The sequence below is a fragment of the Alnus glutinosa genome, chromosome 8, assembly GCF_958979055.1.
Source record: "Alnus glutinosa chromosome 8, dhAlnGlut1.1, whole genome shotgun sequence".
NCBI lineage: Eukaryota > Viridiplantae > Streptophyta > Magnoliopsida > Fagales > Betulaceae > Alnus > Alnus glutinosa.
In genome coordinates this window covers 13,122,083-13,144,528 of record NC_084893.1, presented here as the reverse complement: position 1 = coordinate 13,144,528, position 22,446 = coordinate 13,122,083, and the positions used below count along the sequence as shown (strand labels likewise).

Here is a 22,446-nt window from a genome sequence, read left to right as displayed (position 1 = left end):
CAAGATTAGTTTCCAATGTCCTGTATTGGGAGAACATAGACTAGATGCTCAGGCAGGACAGACATTTGACCATATAAATCTCCTTAAGATGACATAACCTGGCTTGACCCCTTCTAATTCATAAAAGGAATTCTTCAATTTGTATATTTTGGTACCTGATGACTAGTTAGCTGTCGAAGTTTGTGCCGGAATCTCCCTCAACAGATCTAAGTTTGAAACAATGTGTAGATATAGGTACAAATATTTAGGTATCACATATTTTTTCTCCTGGCCTTTCAGTTATCCCATATTTAATAGCATTGATTTGGCTATCACATAATAATATTACACCATGACACAAGAATACCACAAAGGTAAAAGGAAAAAAAAAACGCATAACAATCTTAAGCATGAGATTGTTCTAACATATAGAAGTAGTGGCATGGGGAAGATTAGGGATGAAGTGATTTATTTATCTGTAAGCTTAACTATGCTTAATAGACCAGTTTGGCTTCTTCTCATCGGTTACTTCCTTACCTTGCCATGCCACGCTCCTTTTAATGGACATGTTAAGTAATACACATGCTAGACAACAGCTAATTAGTTTCTATTTATAATTTATTGCTAGTAAAACATTATAACTATCAGAAGAAACGAGTTAATGATGATATGTGCCCACAGAAAAAAATTAAAATATGAAAAATTTGTTCCAAAATGTACGTGACGACAAATTAGCATGTTGAGAGCCTCATGATTTATCAGTTTCGAACATCCTCATGGCCATAATTGAGAACTTCAATAGTTTACAAGAGCCATATTACAATGAGAACAATAACATTTATAACTGGATTGGAAACAACAATTTGTTTTGTTCCAGATTCATCTTGGCAAAAAATTCAACCATTAAAAGTAGAAAATATAATATGGAAAGATTTACCTGCTGTTTGAACTTTCTATTGTGAAGTTGTTGGAAACTACATTGCTGCACATATGATCTAAATGTCAGTTTCATCATTAGTGAAAGCAGAGTATGCAATCCCATATTAAAAATTCAAGATTTTGTACGATTGTTAATAAAAAAATGTTATTCGAGAGTAGCAAGTTATAAATATTGGAAAAATAAATAGAAGACATAGATAATTGATGCGGAATGCATTGGACTTTTAGTTTTATTTTATTTAATTATGGGCTTGATCCAAAGTTTAAGTTATTTGTAGTTTAATAATGGGCTTGGCCCAAAGTTAGTTATATTAGTTTAATTTATGTGTAATCCAATAATAAACTTGGCCCTTAGTCACATTAGGGTTAGGGTTAGGGATTAGTTTATGAGTCTATTCAAGCATAATATTCTATTGTAATAGACAGTTAATGATAAATGAAAAATTAAGCGTGTGCCGCTATTGTCTTCTCCCTATCTCTCGGCTTTCTTCTTCCTTTCTCTCTTGATTTTTGTTTCTTCTCCCTCTATTTCTGTGTTTCTTCCTCTTAAATTCTTGTGTTCTTTATTCTATTAATCTGTCCTACATCAAATTTGGTATCAAAGCAAAATTTTGATTGTTTCCTACAGCAATCACGATCCACGTTCAATTTCGTCCCCTGTTTCAACTTTACTCCCGAAATACCCAACAGCCTCCCAGAACTTGCACCACTTCTCATCTCCTCGTCAACCACTGAATCCATCTCATCCAACAGCCTCATCAAAACTCCATCCAACCAAAGACCCAACCAGAAGTAAAAGCCCCAAACAAACCCAAACATAGACCCACACCCCATGAAGACCCAATCCTTACCTTTGAATTTGCACAAATTTGTTGTCTTCTACCTCACCCAGTAACGATCCAAACATGAATTATTGGCACTATGAAGATCTTGATCGTAGTCAATCTCCCGGGTATTCTCAATACAGGGGCAAAGATGTGTCAGATTTTGATGGCGGAAAGGATCCATATGCGTTCCAAGATTGGCTCGATGCATTGGAAGACTATCTTGAATGGATTGGTGCCCCTCCAAATCGAAAGGTGCGTTTCGTTAAAATGATGCTCAAGGATGAAGCACGTATTTGGTGGCGCAGTGTTGAAGAATACCATCACCGCCTTTGTCTTCCTCCTATTTCCGATTGGGGAATGATGAAAATTAAATTGCAAGAGAAGTATGGGGCTAAACATTATTCTCAGGACCCCCAACCGCCTACCAGAAAACAGCCTACCCAAATCCACAAATCCTCGCCACCGCTAGACGACAACGTCCCACCCAAAAGCCCAGATTTTCACAATCCAAACACTTCCATGGCTGAGTCTCAATTTGAACGACTGCAGCAACAGATTTCCATCCTGGAGGAAACGAACTCCCAGATGGCAGCATTCCTCAACGAGTGTTATGCGCAGCGTGAAACCCATCCCCATACGACCCTTCCACAGAGCCACTGCCATCGCTCAAAACCACAACCTTACCCACTCAAAAGAAAACCCAACCCACCGTAGCAGAATTCCAAACACAACCACAAAGCCCCAATCTTTTAGCAAACCCGAAACTGCCAAGGCCAAAAATCCTACGAACCGTGACCACTCCAGCACCATTCACCCAGACCCAATCAACAGCCTCTATTTTTCACAAACTAGAAGAAACCGAAGCAAATACCCAAACCCAAAAAGACGCTCCATCAGAAAATTCCGGGCAACCACCATTGATACCCACACCACAAAACCCCCATCACGCAAAAGCAAACCCAAATACTCAGGCCTACCGTCGCACAACCCGACCCACCACCAACCCGGTGCTGTGACCACTACAGAGCCGACCCAGCACCCCTACCCTGCGTCGCCGTCATCAGCCCACCACCGGATGGCTATGACGCCGGCCACAAAACCGTCACACCGAGCCTGCACTCCGTCTCCACCAACCCGAAACTATCATCCCCAGCTGCAGATCTACACCTCTACTGCAGTGTTGCGCAAAATCCGGATGAAGTTCATAGAAGCTCCTATGTCGTTTGGTTTACAGGGAAAGGAAAAGGTCGGAAATTTTTATGTTTGGTTCCAAAGCCAAAGACAAGAAGACTAGCACTGGCGAGAGAAAAGAAAAGGACCGAATTTCCTATCGTTGGTTCAGGAAAAGGAAGAAAAAAAGACTAAAGGAGAAAAGGAGGTCGCTCCCCTGGTCAAAAGTTGGTAAAAATAAAAAATAGGGCCATAGTATTTATTTTATATTGTTTGATTGTGTTCTCAAAGTTGTAGGTTTCACATTCACAACAGCAATTCCTATTGGGCCTCTTTCAACCATGTTTTTTTTTTTTTTTTTTTTTGGCCTATATTCAACAGCAAGTTCAAGAACATTAGGGAAAGCCCGTTCATGAGTTGATAGATTGGGCAGCAAGTTCAAGAATATTAGGGAAAGCCCGTTCATGAGTTGATAGATTGGGCCTGGGCCGAAGCATCGTCGTCTTGAACCTTTAGTTTTATTTAAAGTATTAGTTTTATTTTATTTAATTATGGGCTTGATCTAAAGTTTAAGTTATTTGTAGTTTAATAATGGGTTTGGCCCAAAGTTAGTCATATTAGTTTAATTTATGTGTAATCCAATAATAGGCTTGGCCCTTAGTCACATTAGGGTTAGGGTTAGGGTTTAGTTTATGAGTCTATTTAAGCATAATATTCTATTGTAATAGACAATTAATGATGAATGAAAAATTAAGCGTGTGCCGCTATTGTCTTCTCCCTATTTCTCGGGTTTCTTCTTCCTTTCTCTCTTGATTTCTGTTTCTTCTCCCTCTATTTCTATGTTTCTTCCTCCTAAATTCTTGTGTTCTTTATTCTATTAATCTGTCCAACATCAATAATATTCAAATATAATATATACACTATGAAGTAAACAAAAACCTACAGTTGTAAATTTTGTTCGTTGATCCAAGAAGGAAAGCTTCCCGCTAAATTATTGTACGACAAATCACTGCAAGCATAACATTACAAGGATGTTAGGTACATACTCCATCCAATCAGTAAACAATGCCATGAACAGTAGTAATTAGGCATTAGCCAAGTGACATTAATGCATTGGAATAAACTTTTGACCCCTCAATTTTAAATTCAAAACCTCTATTTTTCGATTTTTCCTCATAATGCCACACTCGTTTATGCTATTAGCTAAATCCATATCTCTAGATAAAGTTCTGATAGTTCAAATAGGTAAATACAAGAGTTCCAAATAGGGAAAATCCTACTGAGAGTTTAAAGTTTTTAGTTGAAATGACTCTGCATTCTCTCCTATAATAAAATTTTGAAATAATATAAAATTAAGCCAGTACAAATCAATGTAGTTGTGATCAGAATTTACTCTATAATTTCTTTCAGAAAAACTGAAAATCCAAAAGAGAGAAAGGAAACACTTAATCATTTAGAGTAAACAGTAATTTATTGCATGGAGATCAAAACTTATATTAACTTGAGTGCAGCACCTAGATTTATGATCTCCCAATGTAAAAGAACCTTCTCCAATATGATTGGTAAATCTCACTATAATCTTGTGAATGCACATAATGTCTTATGCACTTACATGTTGAGAAGATTCGCACTTTTGTTTGCAGGCAGTGTGCCATTTAACTTATTATTTCCAAGAAACCTGATAATGAAGGAAACAATACAAGCTTCAATACAAAAAGGAGTATGTTGGGATGTATACTGTGCAGCTAAGTAGATGAGGGATATTACAAGTAAGAGAGCAAACTCAAATTGAAAAGGGAGTCCGGAATCTGCCCTGTTATATTGTTGAAGCTCAAATCCCTGGCAAAAAAATATACTGTCACATTGACTGATACAACATTAACCATCACAGGGTTGTGAGATACATAAAACCAGTTATCTACAAGAAGTAATTAACAATTATGATCTCCATGCAACTGGAACGGATAAAATTTAAGCCTTGTGCATCATCTAAACAATCTAGAAAGAACAAGAAAAGGACGAAGAAAAGATAAATGAAGATGAAAAGAAATCGGATGAGTTTGATATACTATGCAGTGGTCCTAAGTCGATTACAAACAAGGTAAGTTCAAATTTTTTAAGCTGGGAGAAATAACCTGATAATTATGTCAAAACTTGAACAGTCTTTAGGTTTTAGTGCAGCAATCATTACAAATTTCTTTTTTCAGGTTGAGTTGGTCCAATCTAACAAATAAAAGAGAGGTTCCTGCTTTCATAGCTTTGGATACAATTAAAATTCAATCTAACACGGTACAAGCCCTGCATGAATCTGAAGGGTTACCAACCAATGGCTATTACTTACAGCTGTGTCAATTTTTGGTATTCTCTTATATTGGATGGAATTGAATCAGAAATGTTATTGTTCCTCAGCACTCTGCAATGCATTTAATTAAAGTGTTATACCATATGCAGGAAGAGCAACAAAGAAGTGAAGAAAACATATATATATTCATCTTTAGGAATTTCTAAATCTTAGCCTCTATGATGTTGCCTTACAAGATACTTAGAGACTTCATATCCTTTATGAATGCCAGTGAAGAGCTCCCATTAGACAAATCACTTATTCTCCTACAGTAATATCAGACATGAGATTGTTAAGATCTGCAAAATGGAAAAATATATATATATATACAATAAAAAATAAAAAGTTCATTAAAAGATGCAGACACTCACAACTCTGTCAGAGAAGTCAAATTGGAAAGTGTTGAGGGGATTGGACCTTGGAAAGAGTTTCCTTGAAGCCTCCTAAAATAGAATTTGGGAGTACTTAATCATAAATTGTGAATAATGCATCTTTTATGTAGAATAAACAAGTAAAGATCAAAATTTGCTCAATCATAAGTCTTATAACAGTAATGTTTCTTATTGACATTGTGGTGTAATGAATGCTTGAGCCTTGTCAAGGATGATTAAACAAAGACAAAAAATGATAAGGCTAACAATATCGTCTTACATGTCAGAAAGCTTTGACCAATTCCCTATGAAGTCAGGTATCCTGCCTGTGAGTTCAGTGTCTGATGCCCACCTGATACCAAAAGAAGTATTTCCTCAGACAATTCAATTGCAGCTTTTGTTTTTATATTTAACCACATGTACATTTTAGAAAGTTTTCAATTGGGAAAAAAGACATGAAATTCTTACACTATTTGGAGGTTTCGTAAGTTAGCAAATGTGGAAGGAATCTCACCACTAACTCCAGAACTATCAAAGTAGCTGTCAAGGGAAACAACTTATATGAATCTACTGATAACAGCCTATCCTTAGCACATATGAAAATTTAAGTAATATTAGATAATGGATTTAACAACCAAAAGAAAGGTCTCAAGCTATCTTAAGAAAAAAAGATAAAAGTCTTGCATATGCAAAACCGTTTAATATGGCGTGTTATAAGATTGGCTTTCACAAGGTTCTTATAATCTTAAGCCTCAGAGTAGTAGTTTTATTAGAACCATTTGTAGTCTTCATCACCTGCAACAAATTGCAATCTAACGGCTTTGCAGACTTACAGTAAAAAAGAAGTTCAGCATTGTACTAGAACTTACATTTGTTGTAGATTCACTAAATTCCCAAGCTCAGATGGCAAAGAGCCCGAGAAGTTGTTCGATGAAAATGACCTGCAAATTTAACAAGCGAAACAATAAATGAATTATAAGCGAAGGATTTTATTCCCTTTAGGGTCAGATAATCAAGATGTATATGAAATGCAGAAAGCAACAGAACAAACATGGCTATTTTGTGAAAACACTTCTTTAAACCTACTACCATAAAAAGATAAAGGCAACAGGAAGAAATGAGTCTCATTTTAAGAAGATCACAAATATCTGTAGAAAAGCAACACCAAGACCGCCACATAGATGAATTAGGAAATTGACAATGAGTATGACTTACAATGATATTAAATTGGTAAGCTCTCCAAGTTCCTTTGGAAGCTCCCCTGATAATGCATTAATGCCAAGACTCCTAACGCGTTAAACATCAAAAAAAGAGGAAAGGTTAAATAATATTAATGTACTATGTCCTAGGAGTTTCAAATGAAAGTAAGTTGAGCTTACAGGTATTGCATGCGAGTTAGATTGCGAATGGATGCGGACAGGTTACCTGTCAAGTAATTTTGGCCCAAATTCCTGTAAGAAATGGAGGAAACTTAGCATATTTAACAGTGGCCAATGCAAATGGACCATTGTGGAAAACTAGCACAACACATCTAGCATAAATTTCAATTCGTTGATATTGTGCACCACAAATTCAAGGCCTGAGTTCAATCCTAGCTTACATGAGAAAGGAGGAAACCAAAACTCATACAAAACCCAAGTAAACAAACATATAAAGAAGAAACCATACAGATTGGTGAGGAAAGTTAGAGTCCATAGCTCTTCTGGGATTACACCAACAGCATTCAAGGCATAAACCTTCCTGCAAAGAAAATAAAATTCCAAAAAAAGCAATCAAAAAAATGGAAGATACATACGTGCAAGATGTTCAAGATACTTTGAAGTGTAAGTTGTCTGCCATTACATGAACTATCTGCCGGTCGCTTAACATAATTTTATTGAACTTTTCAAGGCTATTTAAAACCAAAAAGTGGATTATCATATGGAAGGATTGCACTTCAACTTTGTATTGAAATTGCTCACATTTGATGTGAATTTAATTTGTTGAAGTTCAACATTATAAGTTTAATCTAAGTTGGTAGATGAATGCCTGCTCAAGAATATTAGTACCTACTGTGATAGCAAAAAATTTTGATACTAGTTTATTATAACAAAATAAAATTTTGGATGACAACCTAGTAGAGAAGAAGGAAAAGAAATAAATTAACCACACTCAAAAGAAATTATTTACGTAGTTTAGCAAAAAAATTCTACTTCCACAAGCAAAAAAAAAAAAATAAATGAATAAATAATTGGGAAAAATTACACTAATAAAGGATGCAATATAAGAGGTGGTGAGAAATGCTCAAACTTAAGTCCCAATATACCAAAGCCCAACTCATGCAGGCACTTTCAGCCTCAACAGTTACCAAGCCACTTCCCACATAAGAGGACCACTTTTGGCTAAAGCCCCTCTTAGACTTGTGCTGACCAGCACAACCATGTACGCATGGTGGTCATGACCATACAACTTTGTTAGCAACGTGGGCCACCTAGGGTCGGACCTGATCGGACTGTTTTATGATAATCGCTAGTTATTAGGGTACTGGTGTTGCACAAAGGTTCTTTCGAGAACGTGCAAACCCTTTCAAGAATGGGTAAATATTGAAACAACAGTTACAAGAACTCAAGAAACAAAAATTATAAGATGGTTTGCGTAAATTAAATTTATTTTTGTTAACGTATAAGTTAAAGTGAGATGTAACGTTCAGACTCTTTTCTCTATAAATAAAGTCTTGTATACAATCAAATCACCAAGGAAACATGTAGCTAAGCAAAGGTTTTGACATGTAGATGTATGCCATAGGCCAAACTACTTTAATTGTGTGTCTCTCTTTCTTGTTCTCAACTCTCCCCTAAATTATGAGCTTCTATATGGTATCAGATCCCCAAAAACTCATGTGAGTATCGATCCTGTTCTCAACTCTCATCTTTTTTCGCATCTACAACCACAACCAAAATCCATAGTCTCACAGAATCATAGCCACAAACAAACCTCAAACTCTGCCATCTTCCACCGTGGTACTCAACATATTCCTGCAAATGATCTTTAAAAGGAAATTGCTGCTTTAATACATCAGCATTCTCTTCTTCAAAACCATTACCCTTGCATTTTATCATTGTATCTTTCTGGATTACTTCATCTTGATCTGAAGATTCAAAATCATTCACATCATCGCCATCACTTTCTTCATCAGACTCATCAGCTTCAATTTCTTTACCAGAATGATCTCCTTTTGACAGCTCTATTTCACCAACATGCTTTATAGTTTCAAGATAATCTTTTGCATCATTTTGAGCCTTTGACACACATTAGGCTTTCAACCAAAAAGGTTAATGAAGCTCTTTTCTAGTCGATGCTGGCCAAAAAGTAGCAAATGTCCATGTTCTGGCCGTAGTAGCCGATACCAGCCAAATAGTCATCAAAGTCCAAATTCCGATCATAGCAACCGATGTTGCTATTATGACCAGAAGGTGGTTTGTGTAAATTAAATTTATTGTTGATGTAGAAATTGAAGTGATGTATAATGTTCAAACTCTTTCTCTATAAACAAAGCTTGTATACAATCAAATCATCAAAGAAAGATGCAGCTAAGCAAAGGCTTTGACATGTGGATGTATGTTATAGGCTGAACCACCTTAATTTTGTGTCTCTCTTTCTTGTTCTCAACTCTTTCCCAAATTATGAGCTTCTATAGTAAGGGTCCGGATAAAACATATGGAGTTGAAAGATGATACTATGATCAGAATTTATCATGTAATTATACCTACATTGCGTTTGCATACTTCTTATTGATATCAACTGCCTTATACGATGATATATTTTAATGTGAGAACCATTTCTTAAAAAACTATAAGTTCACAAAATGGATAAATTCTTTCATGTGATTTTACCTCACTAACTCGTAGACTTACACTTAATTTCCTTTCTACCTGTGAAACATACTTGTGTTTTGCAGTTAGTCAGCAGCTAGATGGTGAGTCCTTTAAGACAATATGTACTTGTGGAGGATATAGTTAGGATCATCTTTGAGGAGCTAGACTCAAAGTGGTTGCAAAGCATGTGGGATAGTGATGGAGATATGCGTAGGGAGATGATCAAGATTCTCTATTTGATTTATCTTTTTAAGAGTAGATCTTGATCTTGATGTAATTAGGGATGTTTGTTATGTTTGGAGTTTTCTTTACTTATCAATGATTTGAGGTTATTTTGAGAATTGTACGCTTTGGTTTTAAGTTATTCACTTTTGGGAGACTTAGTATTGCTCTGCATATTTATTAATTTATGGAATTATTTTAGATACACTATCTTATTTTAAGTTTCAATTATTTCCGTTGTTCAATTTATACATAGTTAACAAGTAGATAGATCCCTTTTGAGTTATTTACGTGGTAAATAGGTCTTGAGAGGCACGCCGAGTTAACTACATGTTAGTTAATTCTTGGGTGCATTACACTTCAAGATCATGCAAGACAAATTCTTAAAATGTTGTCTTAGCTTGGTTAAGATGAGAATTATAGGCGACACACATGAAGTTTTTTACAACTTCATGAAGCCTAAATAAAGCCGAATGTGAGATCTTAGACAAGCACTCGACAAGCGATTGTGCAAAGAAACTCAAGTTAGGACACCTTTATGGCGACTAAACTAAGATTCGTACGGCGTTTGAGTGTGACAAGCCAATTGAGTGGGAGTTCCACAATAGCAGACATTTCATATTGTACGTGTTATAGATGACCAATCAAGGTAGTGATTGGTGGATCTCTGCTTCATCACTATGACATTTGAGTAATTCACATCGCATTAAATGGCCTTGAAAAAGGAAAAAGAAAGCACAAATTTAGGGCAGTTTCAAACGCTCACCTAATCCCTTATGACATTTGTGTACGCCCCTTTTATATGTTTCCAATAAAACCATACACACCACCCCTAGTGCTCCTAGTTTTTCCATATTCTCACTCACACACATAAACATGCAGTCTGTCCCATCAAATACCAAACTCTATCTAGTTTTCTCCATGAATTCCCTCTCTCTCTAACTTACAACCCATCGAGGACCAAACCCTTTTCAGCTTCTAGCTACATCTCCTTCTAAAAGACAAGCACACAACTCCAACTAGCTGATCAATATATAGAGATAGAGAGAAAGGTCATCCCCACCCACGTGGCCGTCTTCTACTCCCTTGATAGGATCTAATGGATTCTATAAAGATAAATTAAAGAAATAGGAGAAAATGAGAAAGAAAAGATCACTTCGAGGGGATTGGGCCTCCAATATTTGCTTCAAGCAAAGGTAATTTTTCTTGAATGTCCTTGCCATACGGCATCTATAGCTTTATATAGGGGAAAACAAGCTGAATTGAGTTTAATGAGAACATTGTACTTTGTAGAAAATAATTAATGAAAGACATTGTATCTTGCAGAAATTAAACAATCAAAAGCATAGGGACTCAACAAAGGGAAAGGTTCAAGGCATAGGGACTAAACAAAAGCATACGAACTAAGCAAAGGGGAAGGTTCGAGAAGTGAGAATCCTATCATTCCCTTGGTGAGAAGTGAGAACCCTTAAAGACAACCTTGTCCTCAAGATTGAGTACCAAGGAAGTTAGGAAACCCTTCTTTGATTGTTTCGTAGGGTTCACATGTGTCATCTTTGTGGGGCATGTGGGCCCACTGAATGAGAACTTCAACGACAGCTTGATTATGGCGTTTGACAATCCGATGATCCAGAATGGTAACGGGTTGAATGCGTACTTCTCATGTAGATGCCGTGTTTGGCAAGAGTTGTTGGGGAAGGACTTGCTCACCCAATTTCTTTTTCAGGCAAGAAACATGGAAGACTATATGGATCTTGGAGTGAGTTGGAAGGTCGAGGCGATAGGCGACAAGACCAATGCACTTCAATACTTTATACGGCCCATAAAAACGTGGCGAGAGCTTCATGGAGGATCACACCTGAATAGAGAGTTGGTGATAAGGCTATAGGCAGAGAAAAACCCAATCACCAATGTTAAATTTGCATTCACTCCTATGTTTATCGGCCTGATGCTTCATGCGGGATTGTGCTCCGGTAAGATTATCTTTGAGAAGACGCAAGATTTGTGTGCGATCTCGAAGAACACAGTCTACCTGATCTACCATTGACGACTAGTAGTGTAAGTTGGTAGGATCGGGGGAGGCCACCTATAAGCTGCTTCAAAAGGAGTCATTTTGGTAGCCAAGAGATAAGTGGTGTTATATCACCATTCAGCCCATGGGAGCCACTGTACCCGCTCCTTGGGCTTGTCTCCCGTGAAATATCGTAAGTAGTTCTTTAAACACCGATTGACCGCCTTTGTCTGCCCATCGGTGTGGAGATGATAGGAGATGCTCATTTTCAACTGAGTGCCCTGCAAACGGAAAAGCTCTTTCCAAAAGTGAGAGGTGAAAATCTTATCCCGATCACTTACTATCGACTAAGGAACTCCATGTAATTTGACAATGTTATCCACGAAGAGCTATGCAATAGTGGATGCCATGTAGGGATAGGCAACTGGACAAAAGTGAGCATACTTAGTGAGGCAATCCACCACAACAAGGATAGTGGTTTTACCATGGGAGGATGGTAAGCCATTAATGAAGTCCACTGAAATATCTATCCAAGTTTTAGTAGGGATTGACAATGGTTGTAGGCATCCAGGGCTTGCAACTGTTTCACCCTTCTGTCGTTGACAAACTTCGCATTCAGCCACAAATTGCTTGATATCCTGCTTCATTCCTTTCCAATAGAATAGTCGAGAGATGCGTTTGTAGGTTTGAAGGAACCCGGAATGACCGGCACTTGGGGTTGCATGTAATTCCTGCAAAATAGTAATCTTGTGAGTGGAGTTGGCAGCCAAGATGATTCGGCCTTTGTAGCGGAGGTGGTCCATGACCAAGGAGTGATGCGGGATGGAAGAGAGGTTGTGGGTCAGCTTTTGAACAATCTTTTGGAGCTTAGGGTCACTTTGTTGTTCTTCCTTAATGAGCTCAAAAGTGGGCCAGGTAGGTGTTGATATATTATGGAGCTCTGCATGTTCAAGGATGTGTGAGAGTGCATTGGCTGCCAAATTCTCAACCCCTTTCTTGAAGACAATTTCATAGTCATACCCGAGCAATTTGGTTACCCATTTTTGTTGTTCCATGGAGAAGATCCTTTGTTCGAACAAATGTTTGAGGCTATGGTGGTTAGTGCGTATTTAGAACCGACAACCAATTAAGGCTGCCATTTGGTAACAGCATGGACGACAGCAAACATCTCCTTGTCATAGATTGACATACTAAGGTGTAATGGTGACAAAGCCTTGCTGGTAAAGGCTAGTGGTCAACCCTCTTGCATAAGGACTGCTCCTATGCCTACCCTGGAAGCATCACTCTCAATGACGAAAAAGTTTAGAGAAATCCAGCAAGGCAAGCACTGGTGTGGTTGTCATGGCATGCTTGAGTTTAGCAAAGGCTTATTTTGTAGCCTCAGTCCATCGGAAGGCCTCTTTTTTTAGCAAAGCTGTTAATGGAGCACTGATCTTGCCATAATCCCATTCAAACTTACGATAATAACCTGTCAAACCCAAGAACCCTCGCAAAGCCTTAATCGTCTTCAGGATAGGCCATTCTACCATGGCTTGAATCTTAGAGAGTCCACTGCTACACCATCTTTGGACACAATGTGGCCAAGGTATTCTACTATGAAGCTTGCAAAGCTGCACTTGGACTTCTTCACAAAGAGGGAATGTTTTTAAAGTAAAGAAAATACAGTTTGTAGATGACATAAATGATCATTAAGAGACAAAATGTAGATAAGTATATCATCGAAGAAAATTAGAACAAACTTACGTAAATATGGCCGAAAGAGGTGATTCATAAGACTCTGAAAGGTTGATGGAGCGTTGGTCAACCCAAAGGGCATTACCAAGAATTCATAGTGACCATCATGAGTTCGAAATGCAGTATTTGGCACATCTTCATTATGGACTAGAATTTGATGGTAACCTAAGCAAAGATCCAATTTAGAGAACTGTTTTGCCCCTCCCAATTCATTAAGTAACTCATCTATCACATGAATAGGATACAATAATGTCGTTTAAAGCTCGGTAGTCAACGCACATTCACCAAGATCCATCTTTTTTGCGTACTAGTAACAATGGAGAAGAATAGGGGCTGACGTTTGGGCGAATGATGCTAGCGTCTCGCATTTCCTCAATGATTCATTCGATCTCTGTTTTCTAAAAGTGAGGGTAGCGATACGGGCATACATTGGTGGGTGCACTCCCCGACAATAGAGGAATCCGGTGATCATGTGACCTTTGTGGCAATAGCCCGTTAGGTTAAGCAAAAATATCAGAAAATTCGGATAGCAATGGTGCTAATGCTAAGCTAGATTCTTCGAATGGCGTTGCAATTTCACTTCTTAATTGTAGCACGTACCCCTTGCAGGGCTTCTTCAAAACTCGTTCCATCCTATGGCTACTGACAGTGGTGATGTTGCTACCACGTTTCACACGAAATGTTACTCTGTTCCTGTTCAATGTAAACTTCATGGTGAACTTGGAGAAATTCCATAGCACATCACCAAGGGTCCTTAGCCATTCGATACCCAAAACCACCTCATAATCACCAAGTGGTAATAAGTACAAATCAGCTTGAAGCTCTTAATCTTGCACAACCAACTTGATGTTTGAGCACTTACTCTTACATGTCAAGGTACCCCCATTTGCTAATTTGACTTCAAATTGCTCACAAGGTTCCACAGGAACTGAGAGTTTTCGAGCAATACCTTCATCAAGGAAGTCATTGGTGCTACATGTGTCAATCAACACTGTAACTGGCTGGCATTTGAGGAGACCATTAACCTTCATGGTTTGTGGGTTGGAATAGCCGGCCAAGGCACGTACAACGTAAGTCACTTCGTCTTCATTATTGTCAAGTGTATTGCCTTCTTGCTCAAACTCGTCACTGTTTATTTCTAACGCCATTGGCTCAATCATCAATAGTTTCCCTTGTTTGCACACGTGCCCTTTATGCCACTTCTTGTTGTTGTGCCAACAAAGCCCCCTTGTTGTTTTTTCTTGAAGTTCTTCTTGGGTTAAGCGGGTGGTTTTCCGTGTTGGTGTGGAGGAAGAGCCATTCCCACCAGTGACTGGTACACTCGACGCCCTGGTTGGTCTGCGTGCCTCGTCACTAATTTTTTCTTCTTGAACTCTTGCAAATGAAAATGCAGCTATTATGGTCCATGGTTTGTAAGTCTTGATTCTCTTGATATCGAGTCGAAGTCCCTCGACGAATGTACCAATTAGCTGTCTCTCCGACCAATAGCGGGTACGGTTGGCAAAGTGTTCAAATCAGCTTTGATATTCACTGACTATGGAGGTTTGTCGGATCTTGGCTAGTTCACCGTCAACGTTCTCAAATGTGGAAGGGCCAAATCGTACGAGAAGCCCTTCCACAAATGCCATCCAGGTGAGCAACCCATGGCTTGCTTCAGACCAATCATACCATTGAATGGCTTCACCTTCAAGATGGATGGATGCAATGTCAACCGTGGAGGCTTATGATGTTCCATGGTAACAAAAAAATCGCTTCGCCCTTGACACCCAACCGGATGGATCATCTTCATCCCATCAAGGAAAGTCCATCTTCATGCGTGGAAGGTTGTAGTCATGATTGCGATGTCGTGTTGCAGGTGGGGTTTAAGGTGGAGATTGGCCCGTACTATGTTCATCCTGGATAACTTGCGTAATAAGCTCCTTTAACTGCTTTAGAAATTCGGAGTCGAACTGTGACTCTAGTAGAGTGTCCTCCTTGCGTGTTGGATTGCTATTGGAGGCCATTGAATGAGCTATTAAATAAAAAATTCCTAGCACTCGCTTCTAGTTGCGTGTGTAGGGCATACAATATTTTTTTTCCCCTTATCCGGAATAGGCTATTCGTAGAATAATAAAATCTGAGCTAAAGTTGTCTTTAAACCCACAGCCAAACAGGTTCAGGTCCAAGAACAAAACCAGAATAACACAAGCCAAAAACAGGAATACGTGTATCCTCACACTGGAATAGGCAGGAAAGAAAGCACACCAGAATTGGTAAAACCTGTAGCCAAACAGCAGTTATCTTCTTCAAATAGAAATTCAGCAGCTCTGATTTAACTGCACAGACCAGCAGCTCACGCCCAAAGATCCAAGATCGACTGGGTAACAAACTACCACATCACGATTCCACTACCACCGCTGCGATGGCACAAGAGTGGTAACAGGGAAGAGAACCACTAACAGAGAGGGGGGGGGGGGGGGGGGGAATTGTAGCCAATAGCTCAAGATCGAAGGCTCTGATACCAAATGATAGGATCCAATGGATTCTATAAAGAGAAATTAAAGAAATAGGAGAAAAGGAAAAAGAAAATATCACTTTGAGGGGATTGGGCCTCCAATATTTGCTTCAAGCAAAGGTAATTTTTCTTGAATGTCCTTGCCTTACGGCATCTACAACTTTATATAGGGGAAAACAAGCTGAATTGAGTTTAATGAAAACATTGTAATTTGTAGAAAACAATTAATGAAAGACATTGTATTTTGCATAAATTAAACAATCAAAAGCATAGGAACTCAACAAAGGGGAAGGTTCAAGGAATAGGGACTAAATAAAAGCATAGGAACTAAGCAAAGGGGAAGGTTCAAGAAGTGAGAATCATATGATCCTTTTCAACCATGAAAGCTTGGTCACATCATGATCATTTGCCCAACACGCTCAGGCTCTCTCTCTCTCTCTCTCTCTCTCTCTCTCTCTCTCTCTCTCTCTCTCTCTCTCTCTCTCTTAGATTTCTCATATAATTTAAGTGGGTCGGTTTTTTAGCTTTAGATACAATTTTAGGTTCATGGGTTTTCTCTGTATTCATGAAAAAGCATAGTTCAAATGGCGGTGTTGTGCTTCGACATGCTCATCGTCTATCACTACAACAACATTGAAGTGTTCTTGAGTTTAAGCCAACAAACCATACACAAACTATTGTCTAAAGAAGAATCTACCGAAGGATCAGCAAGGAGATGCACTGTAAAAATATTGGAGGGCTTAGAGGCTAGCAAGTGGCTAGTTGTCTTACAAGAAATAGGTTATCGTAAAGGGTTGTAAGTTTTCTCTTGCCTTGTAATCTTGATCTTCTTTATAGTGATTTTTCGATTTTGACTGGTGCGGAGTGAATTCTTAAACCTTTGGTGTGTTCAAAGGGTCTTTCCACTTTGTAATCTTATCTTCTTTATAGTGATTTTCCACTTTAAAATCTTAGATATTCAAACACCTTTTTTTAGAATTTAATTTTAACATGATATGTCACAATCTCATGAGATCTATCATTTTGAAAAGTGTGTCCCAATATCATAAGATTGTGACACATCAGGTTGGAATAATTTTTTTTTTTTTTTTAAAAAAAAATGTTAAAATGTCTAGCATTTCTCCTATCTCTAGAATTTGAAATGTGAAAATTATAAGAAAACTCTAGAATAGCCTCCTAGGTGACAAAGAAGAGCTCTAGTTCATAATATAGTGCATTGAATGACGTGGGTTGTAAGCCTGTAAGGTAAGCAACAAAACCAACCATCGGAAGATCTGTTTGAAGTAAGTTATATAGAATAGCCCTCGATTCAACGGTCATGATAGGACATATTTTTGCTAAAAATTTCATAAAAGTAAAATAAAAAGAAATGTGGCAACAAACGGCTATGTGGCAAAAGTAGTGCCATATTAGCAATTTTAAAAATATAAATGATAAACTTACATCTTTTATATATTTTTTATACAACTATATCCAACCAAGTTTTAAGTTCTCTATTGAATTTGCCGGGCTCAATGTGGGTCTCATAAATCTAAAGGCAAATTAAAAAAAATGAAATGTACAAGAAATGTATACGAGATGTAAAAATATCATTTTAATTTTATATATATATAATAAAATCAAACTTAAAAAAAATTGTTGATATGCTACTTCTGTGCCACATGGCCTTCTGTTTCCTTTTTTTTTTCTCATTGAAATTTGGGTAAAATATTCATTGTTTTATAACCTAAATTTGAAAGATAAAAATCTATTTTGTTTTTTATTGTTTTCTAAGTCTTTGTTGTCAACTAGTTTTTATTTATTTATTTTGTAGACCATCAACCTGTTACTACTATAATAGAATGAAGTAGCAAGAAATATGAAGGTAGGAGTTGGTCCAGAAAAGATGGCCGATGTAATCTTCCATCAAATGTGTGTTATAGGGGCTTACCTTGGACCTTTGCAGTACCAGCCAGACATAATATCGAACAAATGTCATGCAAATCTTTTTTTCTTTTTCTTTTTTTAACGTATTTTTACCATGACCAATAAAATTGATGCGACCCAATTGAATGAGTGAAACGATCAATAGACCCCATATATATAGAGAAGAGAAACAGTTATCCAAGCACGAACACGAAGCACTTCAGGTTTTCGTTTTTATGTATAAAAATCTACGGGCTTGTTTGGCAAAGACATGTACAGAACAGAACAAAGTAGTGGGCTGTTAATTTTGGAATTAGAAAAAAGTGATGATGTGATATAAAAAGGTGAAAAAGTTTTGTTTTGTAGTGAATTTTTTTATTTGAATAGTAATAAAAAATTATTGATGTGATATAAAAAGTGAAAAAAGTGATAATGTTTTAATGTTGATTGGTAGTAGGAAATATGAAAAAGTAAAAGAAAAGGTACATGAACAATACACGCATTACTGTATACTATTCTGTAACTTAACAAACAAGACCGTAATTTTAAGCAAAAATGGAATGGAATAGAAACAGAGAGAGAGAGCGAAAACAGGTAAGAGAAAAGTACATACAGTGCTGTAATGTGACAAGTGGTGTTATTGTCGTATGAACAGTCGCATTTGATAAAGGGGTTGTGATCTCCATTATCGATGGGGATGGAGCCGATGGCCGCTCCGCTACATGGTTGCCCACTTATATTCCATTGGGCTGATGGTGCTGAGATTCCCCATTCTTGAAATATTGAATTCAAAACCCTTGCTGCAATCAAATTCACAATTATACATTATTTGGACTAGCGTGGAAAACAAATACCGACTCTCTCGTGATTGCACTCAAAAGAAATCCCACCTAGTTAGGATATGATTCAGGGGTGTACAAACATAGTTATCAAGCAGTTAATAATTTTTCAAGAAAAAAAAAAAAAAAACCCGATAATAACAGCTATCTATATAAAACCACTTTATAGTCCGTTGAAAAAAACAGTTAATGGCTTAAAGTGGAGCGAATAGGGAGTTTAGAGGTATGCAGACAGTTAACTATCTATTCTTAATTATATATATAAAATAATAATATACAAAAAAAAATCATCGTTTTGGTGCGTTTGGCATGTGGTTTATGTATGAATTTAATAAAATTTATCTTTATTCATAAAAATAATTTTGTGCTTTATTATATTTTGAAGCATTTTACGTATTTAAAAAATGCCTAAAATCTTCAAAAATATGTTCTAAAAAGAGGCTCAATGAATGCCTAAAATATCAAAATAGAACAATTTCTAAAAAGCGGTTATGCATTGGGATTATAAGTTTCAATAACTTCTAATCGACAGATATTTTAAAACAGCTAACCACCTAAGACAGATTGATTACGGTTACAAAAATTCGATAACCACTTAAGGCAGTTGCGATTAGTGCTTAGAGACGATAACCACAAAGCGCAACCGCGTACACCCCTACTATATATGGATTATGATAATCCAAAACTATCAAATCCACGAACAAAATTTTATTTAGAACACATTTGGAGTTTTTTTTTTTTTTTTTTTTTTTTTATTCTTTCTTCCTATTTTTCTTTTATGCAATATGAAAATTACGTTTCCTTATGAATATTATGAGTGTTAACTTGAAGAAGAGATACATATTACTAAATAGTATATATATATATATATTTTCATTTTATAATTATTGTAATGTTGATATGGCAGTTCAAATTAAGCTTTATTTATTTTTATTTTTTTAAGAAAAATTAATCTAAAAATTAATTAAAATTATTACATCCGCATTGTAAAAAAATTTGTGAGATACAAATATATTTTATAGCATTATTATATATGCATATTAATTCAAGGCATTTACTCTCTCCCTCTTAATTAGGTGTAGCATAAAGTTGACCAACAATTGCAGGCGTGGCAGTAAGCAAATCATACGCTTCAAACAAAGACATGGCCTTTTTTTCATTAAAAAAAAAGTATATGTATATAGGAGGGTCGGCCAGAACGAGCCAATCCTATTGACATGGCCTTTTTGATATGTAACGATAGTAATTTCCCTTTTTTTTTTTTTTTAAAGTTAATGTGGCAAATTATACGCCTCCAACAAAGACATGGCCTTTTTATATGTAACCATAGGAATTATCTTTTTTATTTATTTTTAAAGTTGATGTACTTTTAAAATTATTATTGTGATTCGGGATAAATTATTATTAAATTTTGATTCAATAATAATTTTAAAAATCACATTAACTTTAAAAAAATAAAAAATAAATAAAAAGATGATCTTTAAGGACATGGTTGGGTGACAATTATTTTTTAAATACAGTTTTTTTAGAATTCAAATTCCACTTAGATTTTATGCAATTTTTTCTAATGTTATCTATGGTTTTTTAAACCATACAAATATAATTTCAAAAAATAAATTTTTCAATATTAAAAATCTTAAATATTTTTTTAAAAAAATTACAAACCCAAACAAGCACTAAACAATTTGTACATTGTAGAAAAATTCATAGCTCTCGTCAAGCTACAACTAACCTTCACTGATGCAAAGGGATAAAGTTCCCGATGCAAGTTGTTAGTTATATACAAGGGTATTTTGATAATTCTATATTATGTGAAGTTACTAAAATACCCTTACTTACTACTAATCGGATCCTCTCCAATTGTACTATCCTAATTCGTTAGCAAGAGGGAGAGAAGAGATGGGTTTGAATTAATGAATAAAAAAATAAAAAAATAATAAAAAAAAAAAAGAGAAGTATTTGTTTGATTTGCTTGTATAGTTGTATTGATCAGCCCGTAAGTTGTGAAGGTGGTGGGGTGTCAGACGATGGACGGCTGTGTGGGAGGGTGGACGGATCGGTTGTGTGGACGTCAGACAAGAAAGGAATAAATTATTAAGAGAGACTCGAGAGGGAACTGGGAAGGGCTTTGATTGATTGATTTGGTTGAAGACCCCCAATTAAACCACAGCGAATGCGAAACAAAATAAATATATATATGTTATCTTAAAACAAGCTGACAGTGACACTAAACTAATTAACCTTTATTTTATTCTAAACCTGCTTATGTGTGCGGTTGAGTTATCTGGTTGTATAAAACATTTAAAATTAACAGGCATCTACTAACCTTAACCTGTCAATTTTTTATTTTTTTTGTCACGAAAGCAATTTGTCGAAAGTAAAAAAAAAATTCTGAATGCATTGAAATGAAATGAAAAAAAAAAAAAATCACTTCAAAATGCAGCCAATAAAAACTGCAGTTTACTGTGACGGATAAAACATCAATACTTAGATAAAACATAGACAGAAGGGATTTTTAAAAAAAACAAAAGTAAAAAGTAAAAAGAATAAAGAGGAGAAAGAAGTTGATCATGTTGGGGCCATCGGAACATCGAAAAACAAGAAAAGCTTTTAAATGATGATAACATAAAAAGTGGATGATGTATTATTTGTATTTTCACTTTTGAGCACAACCATGGGTTTTCCTGGTCGATCCCCGGCCAGCTCACTCAAAATCAGATACGGGCTGCAGACTAAAGCTATAGGCTGTGTAAGCGATGTGCAAGCTAGAGCACGATGAAGGATTTTAAGCGTTGAAAGGATTTAGGTTGACTTTTGAACTGAATCTCAATAGAGAGAGAGAGAGAGAGAGAGAGAGAGAGAGATACCTTCAGCAGGATCTGTGACAGCGTTGGTTCCATTTTGAGCTTGAGCAAGCTCAGGCAGGCCAAAGATGCAGGCAGCATAAAGAGCAAAGACTAAAACTGGTGATGATCTTGATCCCACCATGTCTGAGATTGATCGATGGAGCGCTATCCACCAGACTGACGGCTTACCATCTGACTCAATGCATTTCCTCAATATGTAAATCCTGCCTTTTTCCTCATCCACACCGGGTTGAAGTTGAACATTGTTTTTTAAAATTATATATATAATACAATATCAGCGATCTCAACATCGATCGAAGCCATGCCCCCACCCACGCGCCCCTGTTGATAGGGACTTGCGATTACCTTTCGGGTCAACCAATTCAGCTCGTGGAATCTTCAAGCTTGGTTGGCCCCCGCACAGTGACATATTTACTATTTAGGGCTGCCGCGTAGCCAAATGGTGGCTTCCATTTCTGACTTTGAGGATTACAAATTTACAACTGCCTTTAAGTACGGATTCAACAACTTGAAAGGTCGTTAATCATGCACCCGCCAGACGGCATGCTCTCCCCCACCTCCCTCTGCCTCGCTGTTCCTCGAAACTGCTGTTTTATGAATTCTTTTGGTTAGTTTTTGTGTTTTGCTAGTAGGCGTTCTTGTGTTGTTGTTTATGACTTAACCCGAACGGGTTCACTACAAAAAAAACAAGTAATTGGCCACGTTCAGTTAGCCACGTGTCATTGGCGACGTGTTCCGCGCGTGTTAAATCCGATTGTAGCTAAATGCACATTTGGCCGCGTGTACAGTAATACACGTGTCAGACAGTCTGCCGCGTGTATATAATATACGTATCCAACACGTGTATCATAATACACGTGGCAGACTTGCCACGAGTATTTTAATACTCGTGG

At 36.9% G+C, this 22,446-nt stretch overlaps 1 protein-coding gene across 1 annotated transcript in view; it reads right to left on the bottom strand.

Annotated features, from left to right (window-relative positions):
• Nucleotides 1-21,787, bottom strand: part of LOC133876557 (probable LRR receptor-like serine/threonine-protein kinase At1g56140) — a 29,420-nt gene extending 7,633 nt beyond the window's left edge. Inside the window, exons 1-15 of the mRNA XM_062314863.1 lie at nucleotides 21,554-21,787; nucleotides 18,461-18,647; nucleotides 7,296-7,367; nucleotides 7,007-7,078; nucleotides 6,843-6,914; nucleotides 6,497-6,568; nucleotides 6,096-6,167; nucleotides 5,908-5,979; nucleotides 5,628-5,699; nucleotides 5,451-5,522; nucleotides 5,257-5,328; nucleotides 4,683-4,754; nucleotides 4,528-4,593; nucleotides 3,859-3,924; nucleotides 917-961 (exon numbers count right to left, since the gene is read on the bottom strand). Of these exons, the coding sequence (XP_062170847.1) occupies nucleotides 917-961; nucleotides 3,859-3,924; nucleotides 4,528-4,593; nucleotides 4,683-4,754; nucleotides 5,257-5,328; nucleotides 5,451-5,522; nucleotides 5,628-5,699; nucleotides 5,908-5,979; nucleotides 6,096-6,167; nucleotides 6,497-6,568; nucleotides 6,843-6,914; nucleotides 7,007-7,078; nucleotides 7,296-7,367; nucleotides 18,461-18,647; nucleotides 21,554-21,674 (1,205 nt within the window). The 5' untranslated portion in view covers nucleotides 21,675-21,787. The remainder of the gene's footprint in view (nucleotides 1-916; nucleotides 962-3,858; nucleotides 3,925-4,527; nucleotides 4,594-4,682; nucleotides 4,755-5,256; nucleotides 5,329-5,450; nucleotides 5,523-5,627; nucleotides 5,700-5,907; nucleotides 5,980-6,095; nucleotides 6,168-6,496; nucleotides 6,569-6,842; nucleotides 6,915-7,006; nucleotides 7,079-7,295; nucleotides 7,368-18,460; nucleotides 18,648-21,553) is intronic.
• Nucleotides 21,788-22,446: the final 659 nt, after the last annotated feature.